This window comes from Amblyraja radiata, chromosome 46 (assembly GCF_010909765.2).
Source record: "Amblyraja radiata isolate CabotCenter1 chromosome 46, sAmbRad1.1.pri, whole genome shotgun sequence".
Lineage (NCBI taxonomy): Eukaryota > Metazoa > Chordata > Chondrichthyes > Rajiformes > Rajidae > Amblyraja > Amblyraja radiata.
In genome coordinates, this window is record NC_046001.1 from 7,455,233 (window position 1) to 7,475,831 (window position 20,599).

General features: G+C 42.7%; 2 protein-coding genes across 5 annotated transcripts in view; one reads left to right on the forward strand and one right to left on the reverse strand.

The window, feature by feature from the left end:
* The window catches only part of LOC116968837 (STE20/SPS1-related proline-alanine-rich protein kinase-like), a 34,931-nt gene extending 29,041 nt beyond the window's left edge, over window positions 1-5,890 (reverse strand). For all 4 annotated transcript variants that reach the window (XR_004410540.1, XM_033015797.1, XM_033015795.1 and 1 more), the window contains exon 1: window positions 5,444-5,890. Coding sequence is in view for 3 of the 4 variants with exons in the window: in XM_033015797.1 (XP_032871688.1) it covers window positions 5,444-5,681 (238 nt within the window). In the remaining variant the exon portion in view is untranslated. The remainder of the gene's footprint in view (window positions 1-5,443) is intronic.
* Window positions 5,891-19,269: 13,379 nt separating this feature from the next.
* Window positions 19,270-20,599, forward strand: part of LOC116968839 (ceramide synthase 6-like) — a 77,676-nt gene continuing 76,346 nt past the window's right edge. Inside the window, exon 1 of the mRNA XM_033015803.1 lies at window positions 19,270-19,586. Within this exon, the coding sequence (XP_032871694.1) occupies window positions 19,417-19,586 (170 nt within the window). The 5' untranslated portion in view covers window positions 19,270-19,416. The remainder of the gene's footprint in view (window positions 19,587-20,599) is intronic.

Genomic DNA, 20,599 nt, shown 5'->3' on the forward strand with positions numbered 1-20,599 from the left:
TGAGATGTTTCTCAATCTTGGCTGGGTGCTATTATACTTGCAAATCCCCTTCCTGGGTACTTATTTAATGTACTAATTCCATTTGCAGACACTTTTTTTCTCAAGCTGCTTTTCCTTGCTGTGCGTTTTTATGTGTTTTCCTCTCGTATGTTCCTTTGCAGATTTATTTAGTTCCCCTTTTGGCTGTACTACTGGCAAATGCTTCAAACTCCCTCTCGTTCCCTCTCCGGCACCAGCCCTCTGGCTCCTTTCAGCAGATTACATTAAAGTGGGGGAAAATAACTATTTAAAAATAGTCAAATATGGACATTTTAAAAAAAGGACGGCAGCTGGATACCAGAATGTTAAGACCAATGAAAGATCGCATTGCAAAATCACAATGGAGGACGTGCTGTAACAGGGGTCAGACAATTCCATCTTTGCAAACAAAGCTGTGGCGTGGGGAAGAGGGACAGGGTGTAATCCAATCCGCTAATGTTTTCAGTCCAAATCTGCTTTTACCCAAAGAGGAAACATTCTCCGTTCAAACTTTGAAAGTTAATAACATCAGATAAAATCAGTCCTTTCTAGTGTATTTTTGGGAAATCACTACCATCACTCTTTTCTTCATCGCTTCCAACAGAATTTGGATTACTAATGAATTATTCATAAATTTTGTTTACCTGCCAAAATTGAGTGGTGATTGATGGCTCCCATGGAGCAGTCATGTTGATGTATAACACACGAGAAACAGTGATACAGCTAGCATTGGAACCTGCAAATCTCCACAATGATTAGCTGTGTAACACAGTTATATAGCATGAAACAGAGAGCTTGTGAGCAAGTTCTCAAGAATCATCTGCCACTTGTTCAAAACGACCAGGGGATCTTTTAGATGAACCATTTTCACTTGTAGTTTCGGATCAGCATTTTTATGGACTGTAGTGCACACACCTGCATACAGATACTTATTTTTAAATGCATTGATACACTCTCAGACATCCATTCCGAGCACCCGCACACAAATTACAACGCAGAAAAAAGGCTATTCAATCAACCAGTGCACACCACTGTTTGCGGTATTTACTAATAGTAATCATAAATTCCACCAAATTCCTACATTTCTTTATTCCTCTTTCTATCAACTTCTCTAATGATCAGTGATAATATCATAATAGAACTGAATGGCTGTCTTCTTGAGCTAAGATTCCCACACCTGATTGCTATCTCAACAACCCTTGTCATTAAGTGTATTTGAGTGTAAGCGTATTCATTTGAAGAATCTGTTGACACTCACTGGCAAGGCACATGTACCATGTCTGAGGTGCCGATAGGCTGCAAGTGCCTGTGAAACCGTGCCTTTGCCTTGAAACAAATGCTTGCCGGAAGGAAAGTGGGCTGAAAACGGGAAGATTTAAAAAAAACATACAAAATATCACTTTGCGGGTTACCGATCAATATTCAATATGTGCAGAGCGCTAGAAAATGTACAGTACCAAAACACTCCATACACTGCCACCTTGAGCCTAATCACTTTCTTACTAATTGGGGATAGAGGAGATTTATGATGACATACAATGCAAATTAATTTAAATAAAGTATTTTCTATCCTTATTTTTAAATGCATTGATTTTTTCAAATATGAATTTATGGCTCATAAATTGCAGATTATGGTGAGACCAACAATGCTTTGTGTTCTGTCAGCACCCCCTCGCCCACCCACACCAACTTACAAAATAAGAATGTAATCCATTTTATGTTCTTCCTGAAAGAGACTCGGACTCAGCACTTATGCACCAGTGGCTAGCAGAAGCTGTGGGCAAAGGTCCTTCTTTGCATGTTTGAACTGATAGTAATCATCAAAAGAATTATAAAGGGAGACTGTGACATTTGCTTTACAAAAAGGGGCTTTAGAAAGAGGAACTTTCTGTCACAAGCTATTGTTGAAATGAAGTACATTTGTTTCCTCATATAAAGGGAATTGCTTCATAAAGAATATTAATGGAAATCAGAGAGTGAGCAGGAGAGTGGGATCAGGTTAAATGGGGAAACACAGAACTGTTTTAATCGGACAAATGGCTGCTGTCAAGACTCTAGATTACTTTGCTGTCCTTCTCCATAGCATAATGATGGCATAAAAAGACACAGTGCTGGAGTAACTCAGCAGGTCAGCCAGCATTTCTGGAGAACATGGATAGGTGACGTTTTGGGTCAGGACTCTTTCTCAGACTTGAGAAGCTGCCTGACCGGCTGAGTTACTCCAGCATTTTGTGCCTTTTTTTTTGCAATTCCTTGCATCTAAATAATGATTCCAACTGGATTGCTGGATTGGCCTATGCATTTCAGCATCTTTGTACGGGGGAAAAACATTCTTTTGTAAAAACAATACAGCACAGAAGTAAGTCATGAACAAAGAGCAGAAGGAGCATGCAACCTGCCAAACTTTGTCCATCATTTATGAATCTAGTTGTACCAATCGCTACATACAACACAACACAGCAATCCATGTACAAGAGGAAAAGAGTAAATGGTATAGTTTCCACATATTATTTTGCTCCAACATGCATAAAGTAAATGTCAGCTGTTGTAAGTGGGTGCAGTCCCTTCCCAAGTGCTTCGGTGTTGACGTGTTCAACACAGATTTGGAAGCATAGAGACAAAATGCTGGAGTGATTCTGCGGGTCAGGCAGAATCTCTGGAGAAAATGGATTGGTGACATTTTGGGTCGGGAAACTTCTTCAGGTCTGAAGATGGGTCCAGACCAGAATCGTCACCTATCCATTTTCTCCAGAGATGCTGCCTGATCCGCTGAGTTACTCCGGTCCTTTTGCGTAAACCAGCATCAAGAGTTCGTTGTTATTACAGATTTGGAAGATCCTGGCATTAGCCTGTGTTGAGCTCACTGATAGCATTTGTAATGATGGTAATGGCCAACCTTACAATTAATACTCATGTCTCTAAGATAAGGAAAGCCAGGATTCCATTCCCAGTCCAGGATCAGATCTGGCTGAAAAGCTAATTTTGTGTCTGACTCATAGGAAAGTACTGGACTTGGCTGTGATGCCCTCCAGTGTACAGTAGCTATCTGTACCTGCATTTCCAATCAACCAATGGTGAAAGACAGTTTTAAACATTAATCTCACCCATACCTGTACTGTTAAAACTGATACCTGCCCCGTACCAGGTAAACTGATCTCAGCCTGGGCAGCAAATGGGCACTCCAATTGGTATCAGCACCCATGAACTAGTGAGTGTGCAACCCACACTCCACTCCCACCTCTGGCTAATAGTCAGAGCCTCTTGCATATTGGAGGAGGGGAAATGTGGGTTCAGCTAAAACTTGGTTGTAATTTTCCCTCTCCACAGCCTTCTTAAACTCCACAACTGACATTACATTAAAGAATACCTCAGTGCAAAGAAACCCACCCTCAGCCTGGGTCAGCATCTTTCAGAGACAAGTAGTGAAAGGAACTGAAAATTGAATGTATTGATTTTGATCCGAGGCCCAATATGAGGCTTTATCCAGCTTTGTGCAAAATCATGCTGACACGCTACAGGGTGAAGTCACTGGTAGTGGCCAGTCTCTGGCAGACTTAATTGGCTTCTGAAGAAACACTAACCCGTCAGCTGTGTGAAACATTTCACACAGAAGATAGATCCATTAAACTGTCCAAGCTTCCATAATCTACTATTTTTACTCAACAGTTTTATTTTAGAGACAGGTTTACAATTGTGCCACGATAGACATGTTCACCTGTCCAATTATGCCACCGACCAAATCACAGTTTTAACAGTACAGGTGAGGTGGTACTACACCTGATTTTTTTTTGTGCAGCTCTCTCGAACACGCCAAGAGATTCATTCTGCTGAGAACCAGTAGCGCTATCATATCTGATTATAAAACAACAATATCGGTTCAATGTTCGGTAATGAGGAGGGTCCTAACCAGACGCAATACTGTTACCAGCCAAAGTGAAACTGTATAGTGACCACTGGTCCATTGTCACTTTGCAACTATTCCACCTGAGGACACCCAATACAATGCAAAACAGCTTTTGAAACTGTGATTGTTTAGTCTGCAGAGCTGGTAACAAAATCAACCTTACCTCTGAATGAAAATGTTGTTAATCAGAAACATTTGATGCCAACAATTACATAGAAAATGACAAATGCAATAAAACAAGGTCTGAACACTAAGAAAGTGTGTTGGTACCAAGTTAAGTTAACTCTTTTATGAGGGAAAAAGAGACAAGGGGTTAGATTTTAGAAACAAGGAACTGCAGATGCTGGTTTACACAAAAGGACACAAAGTCCTGGAGTAACTCAGCAGGCCAGGCAGCATCTCTGTGCCCCAAGGGGTTAGATTATTTGTTCTTCCATGGTGGCAATTTAAATCCCTGTCACATTTTGTATCATGCATTCCTGATCTCAAATTAAAGAATCAACAATCTTAGAGTACAGAATGAGGCCATTCAGTCCATCAAATCTGTGCTGGCTCGCTATTGGAGTTGTCCATTCCCATCCACTTGTTCTTGCCTCATTTACTTTGTTTAATATTTTTGTTCATAAACTTTCAATTGCTTTTCAAACTTCTCTGCGACAGTAGCTACATGTGGCAAACTGTTCCACGTCCTGACAACTCGCTGTGTGCAAAGAAATTATCGCCTGAAGAAGAAAGTTAGACAACTCTGAGGCCGCGGCCCCTTCTTTACCGATTCACCAACGAGTACAAACAATCTCTCCCTTTTTACTTTCTGCCTCATGCAAATTTGCCGTGAGACCACCTGACCCCACCCCCACAACCCTGATGAATTACTTTGTGATTTATATAAATACTTACGTTTTGTATGGTGGCGGGCATCAGCTGCCATTTCACTATGTATATATATATATATATATATATATATTAGAAAACCTTCAAGTATAAAATATTATTACAGGGCATCCCGTTTGACACGATGTAGCAGCGTCGCGGCTTTGCAAACATGTCAAGAGGGGGCTGGCAGACAGATTGTCATCAGAACCACTTTCAATATGTTTAACTTTCATTCATTACTGCAGAACCCGGATCAACCAGTCCGAAAGGAAAATGAAAACAGCCGGGCGAAACATACTCTGTTGCATATTCCCGACCCCGAAACATGCATTTATAAATCAGAACATTTGCAGCATGTAAATCAGAAAGAAAGACGATTTGTTTTTTGTTGTTGTTTTGACATGTCATGAAAAACTGCGCCAGTTTTTTTTTAAATAAAATAAGACGCAGTCCGTCTGCACCCAGTTAATAGTGCAGGCTGGGCACATGCAAAGATTGAAATAGCTCAGAATTAATAATGCCGCACATACTAGACTGAAATTGAACTACAAAAAACAATCAAGGGAAGGATTATTTCCTATGCCATTGCGATCGTTACATTTATTTAGATCCATCACCTTTACTTAAAATGATTAGGAAGAGACTGACCGATGATTTCCTGAAGCTCATAGGCATCTCTTGAATTTGGCCACTGGGACCCGGCGAGCAGCTCTTCCGCCATGATGCTGTGAGTCACAATGCGGCGAGAGGCAGCTGTGGACAGAGCGCTCAGCAACTTTATATATACACAGACACACACGCATACACACAGCTCACAATATGAGAACAGGGACCGTTTCGCTAACTGCTCGTCACTATTTTCACACATACATAACAAGTCTTTCATTGTCACTCAGTCGTATAATCGACAAGTTTGCCATTGTTATATTTCTCTAAAACTAACAATGGTTCGTGCAACGCCCGCCTGTGAGGTGGCACAGGACGCTGGGTCCCGTTGGTGCGAATGTCCACATCGCGATAAGAGGTGTCCCTGAAAGCACAACAAATGTCATTAGGCCTCATTTCCCCCCGCAGTCTCCCTCTCCCACTCGGTAAGGGAGGGAACACAGGCCGGACTCGCGGTTCCCTGGGCTCCGCCCCTCCTGGCGCTATATATTGTGTGTGTGTGTGCGCGCGTGTAAGTGAGTCGTGAGTGCCCGCCGTGTTGAAGCGAGATAAGAATAATGGGGGGACATTATCACTCCCATGTTTTATTTCCTGGTCTTTGCAGCAAAGCATCAGCGGCAGAGGGAAGCGTTTTTTTGTTGTCCGGCGTCCCTTGGTTTCTAGGGTGACGGAAGGGGATATTGAAACGTCAAACATCTATCTTTAGCCCCGGGCAGGCAGTTGCTCCCGGGAAGGCAGGTGGTTGGCATTTCCAAACGGAAATCTTTCTTTCTGTCTGTCAGAGCCACCAGTGACACCCGTTCTGCCCCAGGGATCACGATCATTCTCCTCCTCCCCGTTTCCCCGACTGATCGAACGGACCAGGCACATTGGCAGGAACTCAGCACCGCTCTGAATATTCAAAACCTTCGGCGCGGGGCCTGGAACAGGTGCAAGTGTCCCCTGTCCAAACTTACACTTACATAGGGACCGGACGGGAAACTCACCCATTAGTGTTTTAAAAAATCACAAGTACAAGATAGCCTTGCAGAAGGGTCCCGACCCGAAACGTCACCTGGCCATGTTCTCCAGAGATGCTGCTTGACTCGCTGAGTTACTCAAGTTCTTTATGTCCTTTTGGGTAAGGCAGCATCTGCAGTTACTTGTTTTTACATCTAGCTAGTCTTGCATTTCTGTAGAAACAGCGGATATCTATTTAAGAAAGGCTACAAGGAAAAGTCTTGGAACTACAGACCTGTAAGCCTCACAACTATGGTGGATATGTGACTGGAAAGGCTTCTGAGAGACAAGGTCTACATGCATTTCGAAAGGCGAGGGCAAAATAGGGATAGTCAGCATGGCTTTGTGCCAGGTTCATTTTCATTTAGATTTCGAAGTATTTGTAGTGATTTGATTTCCATTGAAATAATATAGGTCCTCCCTAGGTTACAAACTCCTGACTAACGTACAACGTGCACATATGAGCAAGTGTTTAAGAGACCGGTGGAATGGATTTGCGAGCACTGCAGGACTGCAGGCTTCTTTACTTTAGACTTTAGAGATACAGCCGACCAGTGATCACCCCGTACACGAGTGCTATCCTACACAATAGGGACAATTTTTACAATTACAGAAGCCAATTAACCTACAAACCTGTACTTTGGATTGTGGGAGAAAACCGGAGCACCCTGAGAAAACCCATACGGTCACAGGGAGAACGTGCAAACGCCACACGCACCCGTAATCAGGATCGCATCTGGGCCTCTGACGCTGCAAGGCAGCAACTATACCGCTGTGTCATTGTGCCGCCAATGTGGTAATTGCCATGTGATAACTGTCACCTAGCCATGTTCTTGCTGTGGTGGACCTGGGGTGGACGTATACAGAAAGGTGATAGAGAGCTGAGAAGCATGGTATCAGGACAATAACCTCCCTCTTAATGTCATCAAAATAAAGGACTGGGCATTGACTTCCGGAAATGGAGTGGACTACTCACCCCAGTCTTTACCAATGGGTCTAACGTGGAGGCGAATATGAGTTTCAAGTTCCTAAATGTAAATTTCACCAACAATGTGACCTGGTCCAACCACATTGATAACACCTAAGAAAGCACACCAACGTCTCTACTTCCTCAGAAGATGAAAGAAATTCGACATGTCTCCAATGACTCATCAGTTTCTACAGATGCACCATAGAAAGCATCCTATCAGGATACATCACAGCTTTGTATGGCAAATGCTCTGCCCAAAACGACAAGAAATTGCAGTTGTGAACGACAGTCTATCATACAAAGCAGCCTCCCCCCTCCATTGGCTCCATCTATGTTTCACGCTGCCTCAGGAAAACAGCCTACATCATGGACCGCTCACACCCCAGTCATTCTCTTCTCCCCTCTCCTGTCATGTAGAAGATACAAAAGGTTGAAACGCACCACCAGATTCAAGAACAGCCTCTTTCCCACCATTATCATATTCTTGAACTGACCTCTCAAGGGCCTGAGCTATATAGAAACATAGAAAATAGGTGCAGGAGTAGGCTATTCGGACCTTCGAGCTGGCTGATCACCCAAATCAATATCCCATACCTGCCTTCTCTCCATACCCCCTGATCCCTTTAGCCACAAGGGCCACATCTAACTCACTCTTAAATCTAGCCAATGAACTTGGTAGGCCTACACTACCTTCTGTGGCAGAGAATTCCACAGATTCAACACTCTTTGGGTAAAAAATGATTTTCTCATCTCGGTCCTAAAAGACTTCCCTCTTATCCTTAAACTGTGTCCCCTTGTTCTGGACTTCCCCAACATCGGGAATAATCTTCCTGCATCTAGCCTGTCCAACCCCTTAAGAATTTTGTAAGTTTCTATAAGATCCAAAACTGTACGCAATACTCCAGATGTGGTCTCACCAAGACCCTGTACAACTGCAGTAGAACCTCCCTGCTCTTATACTCAAATCCTTTTGCTATGAATGCTAACATACCATTTGCTTTCTTCACTGCCTGTTGCACCTGCATGCCTACTTTCAATGACTGGTGTACCATGACACCCAGGTCTCGTTGCATCTCCCCTTTTCCTAATCGGCCACCATTCAGATAATAGTCTACTTTCCTGTTTTTGCCACCAAAGTGGATAACCTCACAGTTATCCACATTATACTGCATCTGCCATACATTTGCCCACTCACCCAACCTATCCAAGTCACCTTGCAGCCTCCTAGCATCCTCCTCACAGCTAACACTGCCCCCCAGCATCGTGTCATCCGCAAACTTGGAGATGTTGCATTCAATTCCCTCATCCAGATCATTAATATATATTGTAAATAGCTGGGGTTGAACAATCACGAGAGGAATAGATTGGGTAAATGCAGAGTCTTTTCCCCAGAGTAGGGGAATCAAGAACAACAGAACATAGGTTTAAGGTGAGGGGAGAAAGATTTAATAGGAAGCTGAGGGGTAACTTCTTTACACACTGCTGGAGAAATATCAATTTATATGTATGATTTTTTTTCCTCGCACTTGTAATGAGTGAAATTAAATTTTAGATCAAGTTGAACCTTTGTTTCAAAGGGTTATTATGTGGTCAAAGACCCATCAATTGAATTAATATCAGGTGTGAAAATGAATTTGAGCTTGAATTACTTAGTAATAAACTCCTTTGTCGGTTGATTAACTTACTGTCACTTAACCAAAATTGATAAAAAGTAAATCAATTTTATTATTTGATGTAGCCGTTCTTTTGTCTCCTTCAGCGCCGCATACTAGAACTAGTTATCACACTGAAGCACTGTGGATCGTTCTTATGGTTTTACATTAACAACTTTTTAAATCAAATTGTGGTTGTATAAAACTAGGACATTACAGGATGTGTCACAAACAATAGGGCAGGATATGCACATCCTTGAACAAGTGCAGTACAATACAAACTGGCTGATGGAACCATTTGCTGTTTGGCAAAAACAGAAATGTTTTGTTCTTTTAACTTAATCCATTGATCAATTTTTGATTCATAATTTTCACTCTGGAAGCATACAAAGAGAAATATGTGAAAATGTTTTTTGCCTGCACTACAGTTTATTGTGAATTATAAATACAAAATGGAGCCATGCTGAGCTGTTTAAAAACAGTGCTACAGAAAGTGGCTAATGCACCATATCATTGCCAGAACACAAATACCAAAATCCGTGTTGGCATTTTGGATTAAGTTATAATTGATACATTTTTGAACTTGTCAAATTAGCAGATTAACAAGATGGTTTGGCAGTGAATGTCAGGTACTGTATTCTCAGTTCAGATAACATAGTCAGGTATGAAGTTCCACCCATTTTGCTTTATTGTATTCTGACAAGACTTTATTGTATTTTGACATAGATTTAAGGTGATGGGGGAAAGATTTAATAGGAACCTGAGGGGTAACTTTTTCACACATAGAGTGGTGGGTGTATAGAACGAGCTGCCGGAGATGGTAGTTGAGGCAGGTACTATCGTAACGTTTAAGAAACATTTAGACAGGAACATGGATAGGACAGGTTTAGAGGGATTTGTGCCAAACGCAGGCAGGTGGGACTAGTATAGATAGGACATGTTGGTCGGTGTGGGCAAGTTGGATTGGAGGACTTGAGTTGTAAGGAGAGATTGGATAGGCTGGGTCTTTTTACCCTGGTATGAAAGAAGCTGAGAGATGGTACTAAAGAGGTATCTAAAATTATGAGAAACCAGAGTTTATTTTGCATGGTCGAAATATCTGAAGCTAGAGACCCATACGTTTAAAGTGGAAGGTAGGAAACTTAAAAGGAATCTGAGGTGTAGGGTTTTCACACAGATTAGTTGGTAACTGGAATGAACTGCCAGAGGAAGTGATGGAGGCAGGAACAGTACCATCCTTTAAGAGGCATCTGAATAGGTACTTGAATGAGCAAGGACTGATATGGAATTAATGCAGGCAATTGGTATTAATATAGATGAACATGGTGGTCAACATAGACACGGTGGGTTGAAGGGTGAGGTTTCTATGATGTACAAACTCTATATAGTCATCCTTTAAATGTCAACTATAGCTTACTTACTGGACAAAAGCTCAGAGTCTGGGCCTATCTGAGAAGGGTCCCGCCCGAAACATCGTCAATTCATTCCCCCCACAGATGATACCTGACCCACTGAGTGCCTTCAACACTTTGTTTTTTGCTCAAACGTTCAGAGACAGAGGCCCTGATATCAAGGCAGCATTTGACCAAGCGTGTGGCATCAAGGAGCTCCAGTGAAGTTGAAGTCAATGGAAACCAGCAAGTCAAAACTCTCCACCAGATGGGGTAGTACCTCTCCTATATAAAGATGGTTGTACTTGTTTGAGGCATATTATCTAAGATCCAGGACATTGTAGCAGGCGCACCTCAGGGCAGGGTTCTGAGGTCAACTGTCTTCAGCTGCTTCCTCAATTACCTTCTCTCATTCATAAGGTCAAACGAGTGGGTGTTCATGAGTAAGTGGGTGCTTGGTGGTCAGCATGGACTCAGTAGGTCAAAGGGCCCGATTCCACACTGTATCTCTCCATGACTCAAATATTGTGCAATCTTCAGTTCTATTTGCAGTTCCTCTGAAAACGAATCAGTCCATCACCACTTTAGATAATGTTCATAACATTTATTTTGCAAAAATTTACATTCTCATTGTCATATTGGTGACTCCCCAAGGTGTTGTTCAGCGACCTTCTGAAGTCTTTAATCTCTGCTCCAAATATAGGATTTTATACTGGTTAATGACAGGTAATACATTTTGAGATATCAAGTACTGACAGGAAATATACAGCAAATGCCAGGGATCTCAGGAGTGTTGATGTACAGAGAGGCCTGAGGTGCAAGTTCATAGCTCTTTGAAAATGGTGACACAAGTGGATGGAGTCATAGAAGCAGGCTTGCCTTCATAGGCTGAGGCATTAAGTATAAGAGTTGGGATGTCATGGAGCTGTATGAAACATTGGTCAGACGGCACAGAGTATAATGTACAGTTCTAGTTGCCACACTACAGAAAAAATGTGGTAGCAATAGAAAGTGCAGAAAAGATTCACCAGAATGTTGCCTGGAATGGAAGGCTTTACTTATAAGGAGAGGCTGGATACCCCTCTGTTTCACTAGAAGCTGTCAGTAAAACATGTTTATTATGTTTAATCGCATGCCTGGAAACCATGGTGAAAAATCTCACTCCACCTAAACGCCAGAATCGTTATATTCATCATGATCTAGTTGCTGTACCTTCCTAATGAATAAGGGAATGTTGCTAGAATGTTATATTTGGCAAGAAAACTCTGTATGTTGTAAGATGGGGGAGTGCCTGTGGGGTTGGGGTGTGGGGGGGAGCAGCAGGAGAGCAGAGGAAACTGACACATAAAATAAATTGGCTCTAATTATGCAAAAGAAGGAAGTTAGATGCTAATAAATCTCCATGGCAATATATTTTCTACATTCAAACTGTAAATCAGCTCTTTTAATTGCTCAGTAAGTTTAGCCAGTGAATAAATGCAACCAGAGAGGTAGAACATAACGGGGTGATCATTGCCCCTCAGCAATCCACAGTATGGGAGGAGGATTTTGGCCAGCTTATAATTCACCCCTCTACTGGCAGAAGACAGTATCATTCACTGCGGACAAAATTGTGATCCAACAGCTCCCTGAATATGACTGTCAAGATTCATACATGATGAATTTGTGTTTGGGTGTGGTACAATGGACTGTGAGCACAAATGGAAGTGTAGTAAAGTGTAGTATTGGGCGATACCTCTGAGAGGGAAGAAAAATATTAATATCTGGTCTGTATCACACATCATGCCAATTTCTCAAATTGTATTGTAAAGATTATGGAAATTGGGCTGTTTATTTCAGGGCAGGGCTTATTACATCTTGGGTTTCTACCAATACTGCTGAATTGTTTAAGATGCATGCTGGTTATACAAGGCAGTGCTGAAAGCTTTCTCTCTCTTAATATATCCTGCAACAAATGGTTGCTATTTCTTTGATAATAGTTTTGAATATTCTGTGAGATACTGCAAAGTATTAAAGATAAAGGGGATAGTTTTCAAGTCAATCTTGGATTTGATTTGGATTTAAACTGAGATGAGGGAAAACTTTTTCACCCAGAGAGTTGTGAATCTGTGGAATTCTCTGCCACAGAAGGCAGTGGAAGCCAATTCACTGGATGTTTTCAAGAGAGTTAGATTTAGCTCTTCGGGCTAAGGGAACCAAGGGATATGGGGAAAAAGCCGGAACGGGGTACTGATTTTGGATGATCAGCCATGACCACATTGAATGGCGGTGCTGGCTCAAAGGGCCGAATGGCCTACTCCTGCACCTATTTTCTATGTTTCTAAACCACAAGCCAGTTTGCTGAATGGGAGAGAGGAGTCCTGAGGCAAACAATATGCTGTCAACAACTCATTTCCATTTATTCATCAACATGTGCTATGTTGTTGGCATATCAGGTCAGCTCACATTGCAGTCCCCTTGCCGCTGAGTCAGAAGGTTGTACATTCAAGTTCAGCGCTAGGGAATCGAGCAAAAAAAACTCGACCAACATTTCAGTACCATACTGAGGGAGCGTGCACCTTTGAAGGTACTGTGGCTCAGATGCTAAACCAAGGAACAGCTTACCAGTCTGTTAGATCGAATGGGACTATTATGTTTTAATTCACTTTTTGTAACATGGGCATCATTGGTAGGGCCAGCATTTTATGCTCACATCTAATTGCCCTTGAGAAGGTGATGGTGAGCTATCTTCTTGAACCGATGCAGTAATTCTGGTGAAGATGCACTCATAGTGGTGTCAGGAAGAGAGTTGGGCCCAGTGATGATCAAAGAACAGCAATATATTTCCAGGTCAGGACAAGGTGCCGCTTGGAAAGAAACCTGCAGGTGGCAGTGTTGTCTTGTGCTTGCTACCCCTGTCCTTGGTGGAAGAAGTGACTGGTTTGCGTCTTGCAACCGCAGCGTGCCAGTGGTGGAGGGAATAAATGTTGAGGGTGGCGGATGGGGTGCCAATCAAGCAGGCTGCATGATATTAAGCTTCTTAAGTATGTTGGAGCTGCATTCATCCAGACAAGTAGAGGATATTCCAATACGCTTCTGACTTGTGCCGTACAGAAGATAGAAAAGCCACGGAATGTCAGGACGTGAGTCACCTGCCGCAGAATACCCAGTGTGTGACCTGCTCTTGGAGTCACAGCATTTATGTGGCTGGTCCAGAGGCAGCAACTATTGAAGGCAAGTGCAATCAGGCTCCATTATACGGGGAGGCATTTGAGATGCTTCAAAGAGGTGCAATGCCATTTATAAGGCAAGTTTACTTCACTACTTAAAATGACAATTGGCCAAAAGACTTCCATGTTACATAGGAGCAACATATGATAGCATTAAAATTCCCGAAAAGTGTTATAGTTTCAGACTTAAAGCCAACTCTCCACATAAACTAATATGAAGTATTTAATGCCTCATCTTTTTCTGAGCTTCCATCCCTGTGAATTGAACCTGCTGCTATCATTCTATGATAATTATTATGTTCTTATAGTTTTGTACCTCCAACAAACACAACTATTAATATTTGTGCAAAATATGACTCCAGCCATTGGAAAATTTTCCCTTTAATGCCGATTAACTTCAGTTTTACCAGAGCTTCTTGATGCCACACTGGGTCAAATCCTTCCTCGATATCAAAGGCAATTAATGTCAATTTTACATTTATTATCTGAATGGTGGCCGATTAGGAAAGGGGGAGATGCAACGAGACCTGGGTGTCATGGTACAGCAGTCATTAAAAGTAGGCATGCAGGTGCAGCAGGCAGTGAAGAAGGCGAATGGTATGTTAGCATTCATAGCAAAAGGATTTGAGTATAGGAGCAGGGAGGTTCTACTGCAGTTGTACAGGGTCTTGGTGAGACCACACCTGGAGTATTGCGTACAGTTTTGGTCTCCAAATCTGAGGAAGGACATTATTGCCATAGAGGGAGTGCAGAGAAGGTTCACCAGACTGATTCCTGGGATGTCAGGACTTTCATATGAAGAAAGACTGGATAGACTCGGCTTGTACTCGCTAGAATTTAGAAGATTGAGGGGGGATCTTATAGAAACTTACAAAATCCTTAAGGGGTTGGACAGTCTAGATGCAGGAAGATTGTTCCTGATGTTGGGGAAGTCCAGAACAAGGGGTCACAGTTTAAGGATAAAGGGGAAATCTTTTAGGACCGAGATGAGGAAAACATTTTTCACACAGAGAGTGATGAATCTGTGGAATTCTCTCCCGCAGAAGGTAGTTGAGGCCAGTTCATTGGCTATATTTAAGAGGGAGTTAGATGTGGCCCTTGTGGCTAAAGGGATCAGGGGGTATGGAGAGAAGGCAGGTACAGGATACTGAGTTGGATGATCAGCCATGATCATATTGAATGGCGGTGCAGGCTCGAAGGGCCGAATGGCCTACTCCTGCACCTATTTTCTATGTTTCTATGTTACCTCAACTGTGGAATTTAGCTCTTTGGTCCATGTTTGGGCCAAGGCTTTGATGAGGTCAGGAACAGACTGGTCCTCGGTGAGTGAGTTATTGATGAGTAAGTGGGAGCACTGTCAATGACACCTTCCATCACTTTTTTGATGTTTGAGAGCAGGCAGATTGGATGGTGTTGCTTATGTTCCTATAGTTTTGTACCTCCAATGTCAAATGTCCATTACATTAACACTCTTCTGATATCATATGTTATATAACAAAATAACTAATGAATAGAGGAGCCAAAGAGTGAATACAGATGAAAAGTATTAATTGAATTCCTTGCCTCTGTTCTCTTGTTCCAAACACAGATTGCCCTTTAGACCCCCAATGGACTTCACTCTACCACAGTTCCCCTGTTGTCAAGCTGGAAAGGGTGTAGAGAAGATTTGCAAGGATGTTGCCAGTATTCGAGGGCTTGAGCTAAAGGGAGAGGATGAGCTGGTTATGACTTTATTCCTTGGAGCACAGGAGAATAATGGGTGATCTTACAGGGGTGTACAAAATCATGAGAGAAATAGATAAGGTCAATGCACAGCGTATTTTACCCAGAGTAGAGGAATTGGTTTGCGTTTAACGTGAGGGGGGAAGATTTAATGTGAGGGGCAACTATTTTTATACAAAGGGTGGTAGGTGTATGAAATGAGTTGCCAGAGGTGGTAGTTGAGCTAGGTACTATCGTGATGTTTTAAAGGTATTAAGACAGATACATGGATAGGTTTAGAGGGATATGGACCAAACACAGGCAGGTGGGACTAGTGTAGATGGGGCATGTTAGTAGATGTGGATAAGTTGGACCGAAGGGCCTGTTTCCACACTGTATGACTCTATGATTTGATCACGCTTTCCCCATTTTCACTTTTCTGTGCCTGCAATACACTTCCTTCTTTAGTTTTATTTAACCCTCAATATCCCTTGATATCCAAGGTTGCTAGGACTGGTTCTCTTGTTACCTTTTACTTTTCAGGGAGTACAGTAGCCCTGAACGCTCACTATTTCACATTTGAACAACTCTTACTTGTTGAATGCATATTTGTCTGCAGTAGCTGCTCCCAGTCTATTTTTGTCCGGTCCTGCCTTATGAAATCAAAATCAACCACCACCCACCAAATTTTTAATTTCTGGACTAACCTTATCCATTTTCATAACTACCTTAAGACTTGCAAAGTTATGGTGACTATTTCGACTGTACTCTCCCACTGATACTCAGACTACTTGCCTGGTTACATTCCCTAAGATTAGGTCCAGTACTGCCCCTTCTGCAGTTGGATTATCTATGTACTGGCTCAAAAATCTATTCTGGATGCATTTTTTAAATTTCACCCCTTCTATACCTTTAAAAGTGTTACCAGTAAATGTTCGAGAAATTAAAATCCTATGCTACTATAACGCTATTATTCTTACACAATCTCTGTGATTTGCCTACATATAAAAGTTTTCATCCTGTTGGACGTTAAGGGGACAGCAAAGTGATCATCCCCTTTTTGTTTCTAAGTTCCAACCATATGGTCTCATTTGAAGAGCTTTCTAGGATATCCTACCTCATTACTGCAGTAATGGACTCCTTAATTAATATTGCAATGCCATCTCCTCTTTTACATCCCCACACTATCACTCCTGATGTTTCTATAGCCTGAAATGTTGAGTTACCAGTCCTGCCCTTCTTTCAACCATGTCCCTGTCATTGCAACCATATCATATTCCCATGTGCTAATCGATGCTTTCAGTTCATCTGTGTTACTAATCAGACTCCTTGTATTAAAATAGATGCAATTTAACCTTGCATTCCTTCTCAGGCTAATGCAAGGCTAAATTGTATTAGCCTTCTACAATTCCGGACTGACTGTTTTTCTTTCACAATTCCCTCCTCCCCAACTGCACATCCACATTCTGTTCCGTTCCCCAGCCAAATTAATTAAAACCCTTCCCAAAAGCACTAGCAAACCTCCCTGCAAATATGTGGGACTTGTTCTAGTTCAGGTGCGATCCGTCCAATTTGTAAGATCCTGTTTTTTAATCTATTGTCAAAAGTCAAAATACAGGACCTCATCTCTCTTTTTATCTAAGCCTTTAGTATCAATGTGAACCACTCTCCCCTTTACAATAACCTGCAGCCATTTAGTGATGTCCGTGATCCTGGTACCAAGGAAGTAACGCACCATCCTGGACCCATGCCAGCGGTAACAGAAGCGCATGTCTTTTCTCCTCACGATTGAGTCTCTCACCACTAGTGTGCCCTTGAACTCTTGCTCCACTCCCCTCATGCAGTTGATCCACACACGGTGCCTTCACATGCCAGAGGCACATTCACGCTCACCATTTTCTAACGTTAAAAAATGGTTTGGGAGTGAGATGCACTCTGAGGTTTCTCTGGCTCCCTGCCTTTCTTCCCTTCTTCCCTGGCGATCACCCATTCCTTCTTTCATGGCATTTCCCTAAGCCGCAGGGTGGCAACCTCTAAAACCATGCTGTTAACTCGGTTTCATGGAAACACTGTAAAACTGAAGACAATGGGCATCAAGGGGAAAACGATCAAATAACTAGTCATACCTTGATAAAAGAAGATGGCTGTGCTCATCGACCTCCAGAGATCTCTGGAAGAGTTCCTCGGGGCAGTGTCTTGGGACCAACCATCTTCAGAGAAGGAGCTGGAATTGGTGACTACAAAATAGAGTTTGTGGTTAGAACTAAAGACAATGTTGTTGTCTTTCTCAAAAGTTAATTGGAGGAAATGTCATCTCATTTAGGACAAGATGGCAGATAGCACAACAATTTTGTAAAGCACCTTTACCATAGCAATATCTGGGGCTTCCTAGAAGCATCATTATATGGGAACAAATGTAGAGCAGTTTGTAGAGGGTGATTCGTGACAGGAACATGGTTCTTTAGCACACTGGCAGTGAGACAGAGTGCCAGGAAGAGAGATTTGACTGAATATTTCCCGTTCTATTTTATCTGGCACTTTTTTCCACACAGAGGGTGGTGGGTGTATGGAATGAGCTGCCAGAGAAGGTAGTTGAGGCAGAAACTATAACAACATTTAAAGGGCATTAGGACACGGATAGGAAAGGTTTAGAGGGATATGGGCCAAACGTGGGCAGGTGGGACTCGTGTATTTGGGTACCTTGAGCAAGCTGGGCCAATTTCCATGCCGTATGACTCTACGAATACCACAAATCAATAGTTTATTTGTCCTAAATTGCCATTCTATCATGAACTGTGGCAAAGATTGCACCTGTGCTGACATGATTGAGAAGGGATCGTTTATCACAATTACAGACCGTAACTTGTGACGCTGAGGGGACTTTTTAAGTACTATGATTGGGTGGATGCCTAATTAGAGAGATTCAATCACAGAGCTGCTGAATGGAAGTTTATGGATTTGGGAATTGACAATACATTTAAGGGTTTTGGAAAGAATATGGAGGTTGGAGATACTACTTTAAATGAATTGATCTCCGGTTGTCTCTGGTGTGTTTGAAAGCTTTTGTCACCAGTGTGGAAGACCCTGAAATTCATGCTGTATTTTACAGAAATGAAAGCGCCATGACATTGTTAATTGGGTATCATTTAATTTTGTGGTTAAATCTACATTTAATAAGCCCCAGCACAAAATAAGGCTGAAATGCTCCCTGTACAAATCTGAATGATCTGCCAGAGGAAGTTGTGAAAGTATATAAAATTACCACTTTCAATATACATTTAGACAGATATACAGGTAGGAAAGGTTTAGAAACATAGAAAATAGGTGCAGGAGGCCATTCGGCCCTTCGAGCCAGCAGTTCGAGCCAGTTTAAGGGGACATGGGCCAAATGAGACGAGCCCAGAATGCCAACATGGTCGGCATGGACAAATTCAACCGAAAGGCCTGTTTCCATGCTATGCAGCTCAATTATTCTGTGCTGGAAACGCTCGGCAGGACAGGCAGCATCAGTGGACAAACAGTCCATGCTTCAAGCCAATGATGCTTCATCGGAATTGCAATGCCATGAGGGTGTTGCAAACAAGGAACGGATCGAAAGCGTGACCCCTGTTTCCCACAGATGCTCCTGGATCTGTCGAGTATTCCAGACTTTTGTGTTTTTACCTCAGATAGCCAGCGTCTGCAGCCTTTTGCTTTGGGGGGTTGGTCGGTTATTGGGATGCTTGTATTTGAGCGAAGTCCTGAGAGGGTCAGTGTCCCGTGGGAACGTTGCTTGACAGATCGACTCGATAACTCATACCTAATATGTGGCAGGAGTCTCATTAAAACCTTCCTGCGATGCATGTTGCAGCGGGTGGCGGATTGCAGCGCCACAGGGCATCTTTTCGTGTGAGATGACGTTCACTGAGAAGGGCCGGGCCCCCTTCACGGTGACGTCAGCCTGTGGTTATTAGACGGCTCGGCGCCGCCCCGCCTGGGAGAGACGGAGCGCCAGAAAGAAGTGGGCTCCGAACTCCAGCACCTTCACGCAAACATGGCCGGCTTCTCAGCCTGGTTCTGGAACGAGCGCTTCTGGCTCCCTCACAACGTCACCTGGGCCGACCTGAAGAATACCGATGGCGCCGAATACCCTCAGGCCAGCGACTTGCACTTCGCTTTCCCGCTGGCGATCGGCATCTTCTTCGTCCGCTTGGCGTTCGAGAGGTGAGGGGTTGTGGTGCTGCTTGTGGGGTGTAAAGGAGGAAGGGATTGGGCTGAGTTGGCGGTTTGTGGGGGGTCGGGAGAGATCGTGGTTGACCGCCGAGATCAGTCGTTGCTCGCAGCCGCACGCTGCCGGAGAGGCTGTGGGGGGGGGGGGGGGGGTAAGCGGCAACGGGGGGAGGGGGGAGAGAGAAGACGCAGTACCGGGGGCGTTGATTGGTCTGCTAGTCGTCTCCGTTGTCAGCTGCACGTGGCACCCGCGCTTTCCATTGACGCTCGAGCGCTGTCGCTCACGGATACTATCTGTCAGCCAGCGATGGGCGGGTCTGAGGCGCAAGTGTGGTCAGCGAGTGGTATCATTATCCACTCTCTTAAGAGCTCGGTGAATTTTGGTAATGGTAAATATCTAATCTAGAAGTTAACGGTTGTGTTTGCATTTATTTCCGGTAGTGATACAAATAATTGTCAAAAAGTGTGGTTGCCATGCATGCCACCTCCATCAATGACATCCTGAGAGTTGTCTTTAATTAGCGATGTTACAAAATTTTGAGATTTTGTCCCATTAGATAAAGCATAAAAAGAACTTTAATTTGACACCTAATTCACTTTCATATCTTCAGTATTAAAAAAGTTATGGCCATTTTCATACTCGGAAATTGGCATCTTGTTCCCTATTGCTTTTTCATTGACTTAATACAAAAGCTGTGATCGAGAACATTTAAAGGCCGATAACTTTCTTAAAAAGAAATTTTCAGTTATTATAGATTGAAGCATTCTGAAACAAATATGAAACAATCTTACTTAGATGACTTGAAATTAAAGCATATAATTAGTTAGTTACCTAATTGTAGCTAATTACAAAATTAAATTACTAGATCTAAACATCTATCCATTTCTTAAGAATAGATTAACATTTTTAAATAGCCTAAGTGTCCAAATAACATTCACACAATAATTCAGAATATAACATCTATCTATCTATCTATCTATTCTATTATATAAAAGTCTGTGCCTGT